At 30.3% G+C, this 13634-nt stretch overlaps 1 protein-coding gene across 1 annotated transcript; it reads left to right on the forward strand.

Moving 5' to 3' along the window:
- The first annotated feature begins 1022 nt into the window (after positions 1–1022).
- On the forward strand, positions 1023–4076 carry LOC125848928 (receptor-like protein kinase FERONIA). The gene is made up of 2 exons (XM_049528896.1): positions 1023–3036; positions 3204–4076. Exons 1-2 carry the CDS (start codon positions 1161–1163, stop codon positions 3938–3940), a joined length of 2613 nt encoding a protein of 870 aa, XP_049384853.1. The 5' UTR covers positions 1023–1160; the 3' UTR covers positions 3941–4076.
- The last annotated feature ends 9558 nt before the right edge of the window (positions 4077–13634 follow it).

The raw sequence follows: 13634 nt of genomic DNA on the forward strand, positions 1-13634 counted from the left end.
AACGAATTAACTATGGTTGTTTTACCCTTTTCAATAATGTTTTTTCCAAAATCCATGTTCAAAATATAAAAAGTGAGCAAATTATATATAATACGAAAATGATTAGCAAAGTTTTAAACAAATAAACAACTAAATAAGTAGAGACTAGAGATTAATTACTCACAAAATAAATAATTAAATGTAAACAAATAAATAACTAAATGAAAAGTGAGTTGGAACGAATGTACCAAACGTCTACTTAAAAAGTAGACGTTTATGACCGGAAGGCGAAAATTGAAAGTTGAATTTTGAAGCTCCAATTTCCAAAGATCAAATTCGTAATTTTAATGAGAAGTCGAGAATAAGAGAATTTAGAGAGTAGAGAGTAGAGAGATTATAAGATATTTTTGTGAGTGAAAAGAATGAAAGATTAGGGGTATTTATAGTTAAAAAAAAAGGTTGAAAATGTAGTTTTAAGAAGTTTGGGGTATTAAAAAAAGTTTGGGAGGTAGGGAGGTGTAAATGGGGGGTTATGGGGTGAAAGAGCCGTTGATGGGGCCCAAAACCCGTTGCCCAACGGCTATTTTTCAAATTTTCAGATTTAAAAAAAAAAAAAAAGAAGTTCCGAACTGGACCGGAACCGGACCGGACCGGGACGGAACCGGGACTAACCGGACCGGGACGGACCGGTAAATCCCGGTTTCCGTCCCGTTACCCCTCCCGGACCGGAACAAGTCCGGATATAACCGGCACTATCCGGAACCGAGACGGAACCAGTAACGGACCGGAACGGACCGGAACCGGAACCGAAACCTCCCGGTTCCGTTGCCACCCTTAACCACAACCCATGTTGGTACATTATTTTCAAATATATAAATTTTGTTTCAACAAGCTTAGAGCATCAATGTCCGAATTCACATTTTAATCTCAAAATTTCAACTATATCACATGTATTTAATTTGATTACAAAAAAATCAAAGAGAACTTATTATCGTATCTGAAATTATTTAATAATCATAAAAAATACTAGCAACGACTAAAGAAGAAGACTGGGTCAACTTTGGCATATGAACCACAGATAAAAGAAGAGGAAATGCCTTAGAGAGTCAACACTCAAGTCTTGCCAATGGTTGTGTATAATTGCTCCTTGGAACAACTAATATCTCCTTACACAAACGCCCATGGCAACCATTACTTTACTTTTCTTTCTCTTCTTACAGCTCATAACCACCACTATTTCTACCACGCCGCCACCGTATAACGCCACTGTCTATGTCTTGCTTAACTGTGGCGCACAATCAGCCACCACCGACGATACTGACCGTCGATGGGATACTGATACTCACTTTCCAAATTTCTTACCTTCCAACTTTTCAAGCATATCCACAACAGCCACAGCTTCTGAACAAGATCCTTCGGTCAATAGAGTTCCTTATACAACTGGTGCTCGTATTATGAGATCTCAATTCACCTACACTTTCCGTGTTACCCCTGGCACAATATTCCTCCGTCTCTATTTCTACCCTGCCAATTACTCCGGCTTCAACAAAGCTGAATCTTTTTTCTCCGTCACAGCTAATCATTTAACCCTCTTGAGTAACTTCAGTGCTTTCCTCACAGTCTCCGCAAGTAGTCGTAAACAAATTCAAAAAGAATATGTCATCAATGTTGATGAAACTCAGATACTCAAATTAACATTTTCTCCTTCACCAAACTCTTATGCTTTTGTTAATGGGATTGAGATACTTTCTATGCCAACTGATCTTTACATCCATGGAGACGTAAAATTGGCTGGGAATACTAATCCATATAACATCAATAACAGCACTGCTCTTGAAACTTTGTACAGGCTGAACGTGGGAGGCAATTTAGTTGGTAGCACAGAGGATACAGGGATGTATCGTGTATGGGAGTCAGATGATGCATTTGTTGTTGGATATGGCTATCAAACTCCTCATTTTGGTGATGCCAACATCACTTACACTCCTAAAACCCCGGCTTATACTGCGCCAACCATAGTTTACACAACCTCTAGGACTATGGCCAATTACAGCCCGGGACTGGATTGGGAATTTCCTCTAAACTCTGGCTTCTATTATCTTTTCAGGCTCCATTTTTGTGAGATTCAGCCGGAAGTTAAAGAAATAAACGATAGAAGTTTTTCCATTTCTATCGGAAACAAAACAGCAGAGCGAGAGGCTGATGTAATACAATGGAGTGAAGGCTGGAGAATCCCTGTGTACAAAGACTATGTGGTTAATGTTAGAAACCAAGATGGTGAGCAAAACGTGACACTTGATTTGAGGCCTAACCCAGATTCTGCGTATCAAAATGCTATCTTAAATGGCTTAGAAATTTTCAAGTTGGACTCAAATGGAAACCTCTCCGTGCCGAATCCTGAATTTTTCTTTCCGAATAATTCACCACCAAACGACAATAATAAGAGATCATCATCACACATCATTGCTGTTATCACTGCAGTAGCTGTTATTAGCGGAATTGCTCTGCTTTCAATTCTCTGTTTATTAATTTTCCGGCGGTGGAAAAGGGGAAAAGAACTTCATACAAGCGTTACAAAGTCATCATGGATCCCTTTGTCAATTACATCGAACTCAACCCAAAGAACCGGGGGCTCAGGCTCATCAGCGCTACCATCCGATCTGTGCCGACACTTTTTACTAGAAGAGATAAAAACCGCAGAAGGTAATTTTGATGAAAAAACTGTGATTGGCAATGGAGGTTTCGGTAATGTGTACAAAGGATACATAGACAACGGCGCAACCATAGTTGCAGTCAAGAGATTGAATCCTTCATCAAAGCAAGGAGTCCGCGAGTTTGAAACAGAGATTCACATGTTGTCAAAGCTAAGGCATGTGCATCTGGTGTCCTTAATTGGTTATTGTGATGATAACAATGAGATGATCTTGGTTTATGATTACATGTCTCATGGAACTCTTCGTGATCACTTGTACAAAACTGGTAATGCTCCACTTCCATGGAAGAAACGCCTTGAGATTTGCATTGGCGCAGCAAAAGGATTGCATTATCTCCATACAGGTATACGGTCACTTAATTCTATACTTCTATTTGCTGTGGTACCATATTAAAGTATGTATTGAGTAAATTAAGTGATTTACTGGTAAAAAAGATAAAGATTAATTATTTTTAATATAATAAGTTATTATTATCTATAGTAGATATGATCGTTAAATTTAATTTCATAGGTAAAAAGGATATCATTATTCATCGAGATGTGAAGTCAACCAACATTTTATTGGATGATAAATGGGTTGCTAAGGTTTCAGATTTTGGGTTATCCAAAATCGGTCCACTTAGTGGATCAGGAAAAACCCATGTTAGCACTGTTGTGAAAGGAAGCTTTGGATATCTAGATCCTGAATACTATAAGCGACAACAATTGACAGAAAAATCTGATGTGTATTCTTTTGGGGTGGTGTTATTCGAAGTGTTGTGCGCTAGACCAGCATTAATTCCTAACATGCCGAAAGGGCAAGTGAATTTGGCTGATTGGGCTTGTAGGAGCTGTAAAAAAGGAAATCTTCAACAAATAATTGATCCGAATTTGGAAGGACAAATTGCGCCAGAGTGCTTAAACAAGTTTGCAGAAGCAGCATATAATTGCTTGAAGGATCAAGGAGTCCAAAGGCCATCAATGAATGACGTTGTCTGGAATTTGGAATTTATATTAAAGCTTCAAGATGCAGCTGATAATAGAGGTCACAAAATGGACTTGAACAGTTACCCAACTAGCCCGTCTTTCCCCTTGATTATGAATGATCATACCAATATATCTACAGACGAAGGATTCGAGGCATTTTCAGGTTCACATGAAGTTGGAGGAAAATACACAAGCAGTGCTACATCCATGACCAGTAATAGTGATGACAAATTGAAGAGTGACACTATTTTCTCAGAGATTTTGAATCCATCGGGTCGATGAGATTGTTATAACTAGTATGATAAATTACATATTAGTTCTTCTCTGTTTTCTTTTGCCTTTGTTGAATTTATGTCCTTATTATATATGTAGATGAATTGAAGCCATTATTCAGAAGTATATAAGCTATAAAATAGTTTCACTATATTTTGTTGGGTGAACTTTGCTTCCTCTTTTTGTTTGTTTTGCATCTTTTGCTTTTTTATTTCCCATTTGATATCTGATATTTATATTAAAGCCCAACTAATTTAGATTTGTGTTGCGTATGACCTCATTCAAAAGGAAGCGCTTCCAACCAAGAATTTTGTCATACTCAAAACATAAACTTGAGACCTCTGATTTAGAGATGAACAGACCATACAGTGGATGTATGTTTTGCATCTACCCTCTCAGTTTTGATAAATAAAACAAATCAAACCAAGCTAGGGATGGAATTATTAATTACTTTACAGCAAGTAATTATTTGTTTGCTTACCTGTAATACACGACTCTCATTTGATGTGTCATCGTCACTCATGTACAATAATATTCAAATATGAACATGGAGGGATCCACAACATTTTCAAAGAATTATTAAAAGGAAAAAAAAGTTGATGTCGTAAGAGAAAATACCTCTTATATCATTGGTTAATAAACATGCAAAAGTAGATACACTTTTTTTTCCTTTTCATTTTTCTTTAGTGTTGAAAAGTCAGTTCAAAATTTAACAGAATCATCCAAAAATTCGAAAGAAAATAATTCAATACCTTTCATTTCACGTTGTCTTTAGTCTATATGGCTAAGAGGAATTATTGAGCTTAATAGGCTTCGAAAAGTCTTTTGTATGGCCTACAAGAAAAGATAGACACCCCAATTAAAAAAAATATTTTTATTTTTATTTCTATTGTTTTTCTTTTTCCTTTTTGTATTCTCCTGGGTACATATATGGTTCCCATTTTTAGTGCAATAAATTCCTATTATTTGCACATTTAATTTCTCTGTCATTGTTTGACGAGGTCAACTCTTGGATACTTAATTGATTTTTCAGTGGTAGTTGAAAAAGCATATCACTACTACAGTAATTAACGCAACCTCCATATGAGTAATTAGGAGTTAACACAACCTCCATATGAGTACTTATGAACTTGTCACGGAATTTCCACAAATGTCCCNATTCCTATTATTTGCACATTTAATTTCTCTGTCATTGTTTGACGAGGTCAACTCTGGAATACTCAATTGATTTTTCAGTGGTAGTTGAAAAAGCATATCACTACTACAGTAATTAACACAACCTCCATATGAGTAATTAGGAGTTAACACAACCTCCATATGAGTACTTATGAACTTGTCACGGAATTTCCACAAATGTCCCAATTGATATGTTTTTATTGAATTTATCAATTATATATATATCGATTGGATTGTAGCGAATAATATTCAGAAGTATATAAGCTACGTATAAAATAGTTTCACCATTTTTTCTTGGATAGACTAGTCAAGTTCCATTGATATGGCCCTACGGAGAAGATTTTTAAGCTGAAGAAAACAAAAAATAAGATCTTTCATAATTCACTTGCCCTTGACAAAGCTAAAACACAAAGACTTGGACTAATCGTCTTGATAATAATAATTTTTAAAAAAGTTAGGATTCTTTTGATGTGTCATCATCACTCGTACAAAATAATACAAATATGAATATAGAGGATCCACAATTTCTTCACAAAATTATCAAGAAGAAATTAAAAAGTTAATGTCATAAAAGAACATACAATCTTTCTATTTTTTCGCTAAGGACCTTCATGATTTATTATATAACTAGATATAGGACCCCGTGCCAGCACGGGGCCCAATATATATTATTTTTTTATTTTAATTTATGTCATATTATGGAATTTGAGAAGTTATTGAAATTTTTATATGATTTTAAAAATATTTTAAATTTTTAGCTATTGTGATTTGTAGTACTTTTTTTTAACATAATTTTGAAAATAATATGTATTACTCTGTTTGTTCTAATTTATGTGGCACACGCAAAATTTCAAATATTAACCCTTTTTTATATGTCTCTTTAATATATTAAGTTGTTAATTATTGTATTTTATAGTACATTTTGAACCTAATTTTTTAATAATATATGTTATTTGCCATGTCCCAATTTATGTGGCATTAATTGATAGATTTGTTGGAGTCGAGAGATTTATTTTGTTAATTATTGTAATTTATAATTTGTTTTTCGTCAATTTCGTCGACTATTTTTTTTATTAATTATTGTAATTTATTGTTTCTTTTTCGTCAATTTCAAACAATATATGTTTATCATATAATCCATTTTATGTGGTACCAATAGAATTTAGAGAGTCAATTAAATTTTTTATATAAGTTTTAAATAATTAAGCTGTTAATTATTGTAATGTATAGTATTACTTATATTATTTTTAAATATATTTAAATATTATATGTTAGGTTTTTTATCCTAATTTATATGGCATTGATAGAATTTAAAGTGTCAAATAATTGTTAATTATTGTAATAGATAATATGGAGTATTTAAGTCATTTATAGTATAGTAATTAATATATAATATGTAGTATTTAAGTGTTATATTATGGAATTTGAGAAGTTATTGAAATTTTTATATGATTTTAAAAATATTTTAAATTGTTAGCTATTGTGATTTGTAGTACTTTTTTTTTTACATAATTTTGAAAATAATATTTATTACTCTGTTTGTTCTAATTTATGTGGCACACGCAGAATTTCAAATATTAACCATTTTTTATATGTCTCTTTAATATATTAAGTTGTTAATTATTGTATTTTATAGTACATTTTGAACCTAATTTTTTAATAATATATGTTATTTGCCATGTCCCAATTTATGTGGCATTAATTGATAGATTTGTTGGAGTCGAGAGATTTATTTTGTTAATTATTGTAATTTATAGTTTCTTTTTCGTCAATTTCAAACAATATATGTTGTTAATTGATAGAATACTTTTAATGTAATTTTTAAAAAAAATATATGTGTGACTCTCCATGTCTCAATTTATGTGGCACATGTAAAGTTTTGACATTTAACCAAAATTTTAATACATTTTAAAAAATATTTTTAAGTCGTTAAATTTTAAGTAATATAAATTGTTGTATTATTTATTACAATTTATAATACTTTTAAAGTAGTTTAAATATTGTACTATTTATTATGATTTATAACACTTTTTTTTACTTTATGTCATATTATGGAATTTGAGAAGTTATTCAAATTTTTATACGATTTTAAAAATATTTTAAATTGTTAGCTATTGTGATTTGTAGTACTTTTTTTTAACATAATTTTGAAAATAATATTTATTACTCTATTTGTTCTAATTTATGTGGCAGATACAGAATTTCAAATATTAACCCTTTTTTTATATGTCTCTTTAATATATTAGTTGTTAATTATTGTATTATATAATACATTTTGAACCTAATTTTTTAATAATATATGTTATTTGCCATGTCCCAATTTATGTGGCATTAATTGATAGATTTGTTGGAGTTGAGAGATTTATTTTGTTAATTATTGTAATTTATAATTTCTTTTTCATCAATTTCGTCGACTATTTATTTTATTAATTATTGTAATTTATTGTTTCTTTTTCGTCAATTTCAAACAATATATGTTTATCATATAATCCATTTTATGTGGTACCAATATAATTTAGAGAGTCAATTAAATTTTTTATATAAGTTTTAAATAATTAAGTTGTTAATTATTGTAATATATAGTATTACTTATATTATTTTTAAATATATTTAAATATTATAAGTTACGTTTTTTATCCTAATTTATATGGCATTGATAGAATTGAAAGTGTCAAATAATTGTTAATTATTGTAATAGATAATATGGAGTATTTAAGTCATTTATAGTATAGTAATTAATATATAATATGTAGTATTTAAGTGTTATATTATGGAATTTGAGAAGTTATTGAAATTTTTATATGATTTTAAAAATATTTTAAATTGTTAGCTATTGTGATTTGTAGTACTTTTTTTTTTNAACCTAATTTTTTAATAATATATGTTATTTGTCATGTCCCAATTTATGCGGCATTAAGTGATAGATTTGTTGGAGTCGAGAGATTTATTTTGTTAATTATTGTAATTTATAGTTTCTTTTCGTCAATTTCAAACAATATATGTTGTTAATTGATAGATTTTTTGGAGTGGACTATTTTTTTATTAATTATTGTAATTTATTGTTTCTTTTTCATCAATTTCAAACAATATATGTTTATTATATAATCCATTTTATGTGGTACCAATAGAATTTAGAGAGTCAATTAAATTTTTTATATAAGTTTTAAATAATTAAGTTGTTAATTATTGTAATGTATAGTATTACTTATATTATTTTTAAATATATTTAAATATCATATCTTAGGTTTTTTATCCTAATTTATATGGCATTGATAGAATTTAAAGTGTCAAATAATTGTTAATTATTGTAATAGATAATATGGAGTGTTGTGTCGTAATTTTCTATTTCTAGAAAAATCACTTTTCGAAATGTTCTAAGTATAAAACAATTTTAAAAAAATACTTAGAAAGAGTCGCCACTTAATTTTTTTTAAAGAAATTAAGAAAATTTATAATTTTCAAAGATTTAAACAGAAAAATCATTTGAAAATACCAAAGAGGGTTCGGGGTTCAATTTACACTTCGAGAAGGGTTTAAGCATTCGAAGTGCCCGCTAACATGCGGTTGACCTGCGATTTGACTAAAATATTATTATGACTATTTTTAGGAAAATGGTTTAACATAAAAGAAAATATGATAATTTACAATATTCAATTAATTCTGAAGAATAGTTAAATAACGAACATTTTATATTTCATTTTTTACTTTTTTAGAGAATGAGATCCAAAAATATAACATTTGAATTAACTTACAAGTGATTAGAATATTAATATAAAACTAGATTAATTAGAATTTTCTTTAACTCATTTTTTGAAATAAATAATTTAAGCCAATAAAATTAAGCATGACAATCATTTTTTTTATTAATTGAAGAATGAAAGTAAAGTTTTGACTAATTCTTTTTTGAGAAAATGACCAAGTAAAGAATATATATTTATACATTTATATATATATATATATATATTTTATTTTTTTATTTTTTTTATTTTTTATTTTTTAGTTTACTTGAGGAATAAATACTTTGACCCTTTAAACCAATTTTAAACGAGTAAAAAGTGATTTGAGTGGGAGACATTAAAGAATATGTTGTTGTTGTTTTTTTTTTTTTTAGAACAAAAGATTTAACTTAAAACTGTATAATTTGGCCAACATATTTAATTAATAAAATAGATAAAATAAATATAAAAAAAAATTAAAAGTTAACCAACACAAAGGAAATAACTTATCTTTTGGGGAATCTAATTAAGTTAATTAAAAATTATAAAGTTAGAGTTAAATAACAAACAATAAATAATCACAATTAAATAATTAAAGAGTAAGAGAGAAATTTGATTTGGTCCTCTTTTTGGACCAAATTTATTGGAATTTTTGGGCTTAACCCAATTCCCGTTTTTGATATACAGCTGATGTATATCAGTGTATATCAACGTGTGCATAGGCTCTTTTCATGTATCTCTTGCTTCCGAACACCTATATTTCACCTTAGCCCTGTATTTTTGCGTTTTTGACCTGTATTTGCTGCCCTAAACCAGTATGTATATCAATGTATAAATATTGTATGCAGTAAATATACAACCCATTTTGGGGCTTTTCGGTGCCTAAAATCGATCCTTAACCCCTGTTCACCATTTCCCTTTACTCGAACTATGAAGAGGCCGACCCGAACATAAAGAAGGTTGGGTTTCAAAACCTAATATCAATGCAAGAGGAAGACGGAGTCTAGGTTGAACTCGACCGATAGTACATGTGAAAATAAATAAATAGGATTAGCATTCATGATTTATGAAGGAGACAAAGCAACAAAATAAACAAGTTAACACTCGCTTATCATCATTAATAAAACATCATTTAAGCAGCAATCCAAAGGGAAAATTGATGAGGACTTATTATTTTTTTCTAACACGAGTGATGAGCAGTAATGATACAAAATGAATGCAAGCTCATGTACGTGACATAGACAAAGATATCTTGCCTACAAAAATGGACATGCTTAAAAATGTAAGAAACAAGGAATATGCATCCATATGCCTTTCCAGGAGCAACAATAAAAAAAATAAAAATCATATCTTTGGGCTACTATAACACTTATCATGAATAATATTTCTAAATCATAATAATCACAAACAACGGAACTTTTAACTTCTTAAATTTTAAATTAGGATCAGTAAGTTCGGAGAATAAACATTTTATCACTTTTAAGAACTAGAGATTTGAATAAAAAATACACATGAATCAATAAGAAAGCAAGTTACTACACCAAATATCTCTAGTAAAAAAAGACATGTAACAAGACAGTAAAGCCACAATGATACCATGAATACAACCAACAATAAAGTGAGGCATAACGAGTCACTAATTAACAATTGAAGGCGGGAAGAAATTTGCTACTGGAGTAGTGACAAAACAGAACACACATCGTCTAAAAGGAAAGAACAAGGATATTACCTTTTCCGGTGCAGCGAACCGAGACGAAACGAGTGAGTTAGAGCGAACTATATCACCACTACTTCGAAAAACTCCAAGGATTCTGGCGAGTTTTTTTTTTTTTTCCAGCAACCCCCAAGGAAACCAGAAGAATAAATAGAATGTGTATTTCTTGTCTTAGCCTTTTAGCTTGTAATTTTTTTCACCTTGTTTCTCCTAATTGAAAAAACTATCTTAAATAGATGAGGAAAAGGCTGATCTAAGGGGGGAAAACGGATTGAAAAATTTTAATTTTGAAATTCAAATTCTTTTCTTTGTTCTCTCAAGTCAACAATGGAAGGGATGGGAAAAAGTTGATTTCCGTGAAAAAGGGGGGAAAGGAGATGTGAGGGTTTGACTAGGGTATGGGTTCTGCAGGGTAGTTGGGCGAGACTTCCGAATTTGCAGCGCAATTTGCTCGCTGAATTTCGGTGTTTGCGTGAAGAAGAAGAGTAACAGGGGCGGGTACTGTTTGTACGTATTGGGTTGTATGTATTGTTGTTGCTGCTGTATGTTGATTGAGTTGGGTTTCTTTGTGTTAAGATTGGGCTGGGAATGTTGTCATATATGGGAAAAATGGGCTGGACGAATTGGAAAACAAAAGAGGATTGCTGAAAAAAGAAAATGGGCTAGAAAAGTTGCTTGAATTGGTGGGCTGTTGATAGAGTTGTAATGGGCTGCTGAAACATGACAAATAAATGGCCCAATTTTTTATCTAAAAAAAAGAATTAAGGATAAGGTGAGAAGTGGCTAGCATTGCAATTACACAATAGCCAAATGAATTTCAATTGTAGCCAAATTGAATTTAATCGGTGAATTTGGTTGACATTTAAACAAGGCGAATTTCATAAATTAATTAACGAGCTTCTTAGTCCTAACGAAATAAAGTAATTAATTTGATTATAAAAATAATAATTAATTTAATTACAAACTAATTAACTCAAAATTATAACTATAACTTAAACTAAAGAAAATTAATAAAATATTTTAACTAAAATGTAAAATATTTTGACGATTTCCAAATATTTGTAAGGTAGCGTGATTGTAAAATGTACATATCTATTATAAAAAAAATAATTAAAAAAAATCATTAAAAGTGACAAAATTACCTTAAATACAACTTGAAAGTATTTTGAGTTTCACAAGATTTATTAATTCAAAATTGTGACCCTCACTATCAAAGTATTTAAAATATAAAATCTTTTCGAGACAATTTTCGAATAATCATAAAATATACTAATTATATACATAATTATGTAAAACGTATATATCATCTAAAAATTAAGAAAAGTGACAAAACTATTTAAAAATCTTGCAAACTATATTATTATTATTACTTTTATAAAACTAATTATTTTAAAACTATGGCCATAACTAAAATAACGTAACTTAAATAAAATGTGCTTTTCAAATCAACAAAATTAAATAAGACAAAATAATATAAAATACGAATAATTAAACTAATAAAATAAATAACTTATACTTTAAACCAAATTAATTTAATTGAATATAAAACAAACTCTTTTTGAGACGATTTTTGAATATTCATAAAATATAATAATTATATACATAATTGTGTAAAACATATATATTATCTAAAAATTATAAAATAAGACGAAACTAGTTAAAATAACTTGCAAACTATATTATTATTATTATTATTATTATTATTATTTATTTATTTATTTATTTTATTATTATTCTTTTTTTAGAAATTTTATAAAACTAATAATTTTAAATCGTTTGAAATTGGAGAAGCTCGAAATGATTAATTTATATTGTGGAGGGTCAAAATTGGGTGTCAACATGGAGTATTTAAGTCATTTATAGTATAGTAATTAATATATAATATGTAGTATTTAAGTGGAAGGTGGTGGGGCCCACTTATATAGTTTGATAAATATATTGGATATTAGTAGTGATTTATAGTATAGTAATTAATAATATATAATATGTAGTATTTAAGTGGAAGGTGGTGGAGCCCACTTATATATTTTATAAATATATTGGACATTAATAGTGATCTTATTGGCACAATGATAGTCATTCCTAGAGTCTTCTATAATATAGTAATATAGATAAATGTAAATAATATTTTCATTTAGAAGAAATACATAGGAGGCTATATGTCACGACCCGATTCCTCAAGTCATGATGACACCTACTATAACCTACCAGTAGGTAAGCCAACCCGTAACCCGGAACAACAAGTAATGGGTCTGAGGGTAGAAACTAAACAAGAGTAGGCAAATAACAATATAAACAGACGGAAGCAAACCAAAAACATATATACAAATAAAGATCCCTCCCAGAACCTGGAAGTCACTAGTACAGAGCTACTAACAAAATGAGTACAAGTCCCAAAAGTGGACAACAGAGACTGGACTGTCTCGAAAGGTAAAAAACAAGTCTATATATACAGATGAAGACTGAAATAGTATAAAACGTCGTGTGCTTACTCCCGTCTCCGGATCAGTCTGCTCCAAGCTCGATCAACGCTGGCTGCTAGTGCCCGGACCTGCATCACGAAATAGATGCAGAGCGTAGCATGAGTACCAAAACAACAGGTACCCAGTAGGTATCATAGGCCGACTGAACTTGAAAAGTAAAGGCAATATGAAAAGAAGGAATAACATAAACCGAAGTCAAGAACTAAAATCTAACTAACAAGGGAATGCACACGAGTGTACAAAGAACTAACTAAAGTAATGTATAAGCTAACTACACCTAACTGGGGCCCCATAAGCCCAGAAGGTACACTCGTGTGCAAGTTAAATAAAAACCCGAACGGACTCCCATAAGCCCGACGAGTACACAAAATAACTATAACTAAAGAGAATTGCATAAAAGAACCCAAGAACGAAGAACACGAATCAGAACCTCAACCCTAATTAGTAAAATTTGACAGTACGGAGGCCGGACCTCGAACCGGATGCTCACAAGAAATACCCAAGTAACCAATCACAAGTAACAAGTATAAGAGGCTGGAACTCTAACCGGATGCTCTATATAAGTATCTGGGAAATAGAGGTCGGACCTTAAACCGGATGCTCTATATAAGTAT

This window comes from Solanum stenotomum, chromosome 12 (assembly GCF_019186545.1).
Source record: "Solanum stenotomum isolate F172 chromosome 12, ASM1918654v1, whole genome shotgun sequence".
NCBI classification, from domain to species: Eukaryota; Viridiplantae; Streptophyta; class Magnoliopsida; order Solanales; family Solanaceae; genus Solanum; species Solanum stenotomum.

Coding starts and splice junctions, on each gene's coding strand:
- LOC125848928 (XM_049528896.1), top strand. CDS start 1,161: ATGGCAACCATTACTTTACTTTTCTTTCTCTTCTTACAGCTCATAACC. Junction 3,037..3,203: donor ATTGCATTATCTCCATACAG/GTATACGGTCAC, acceptor TTAATTTCATAG/GTAAAAAGGATATCATTATT.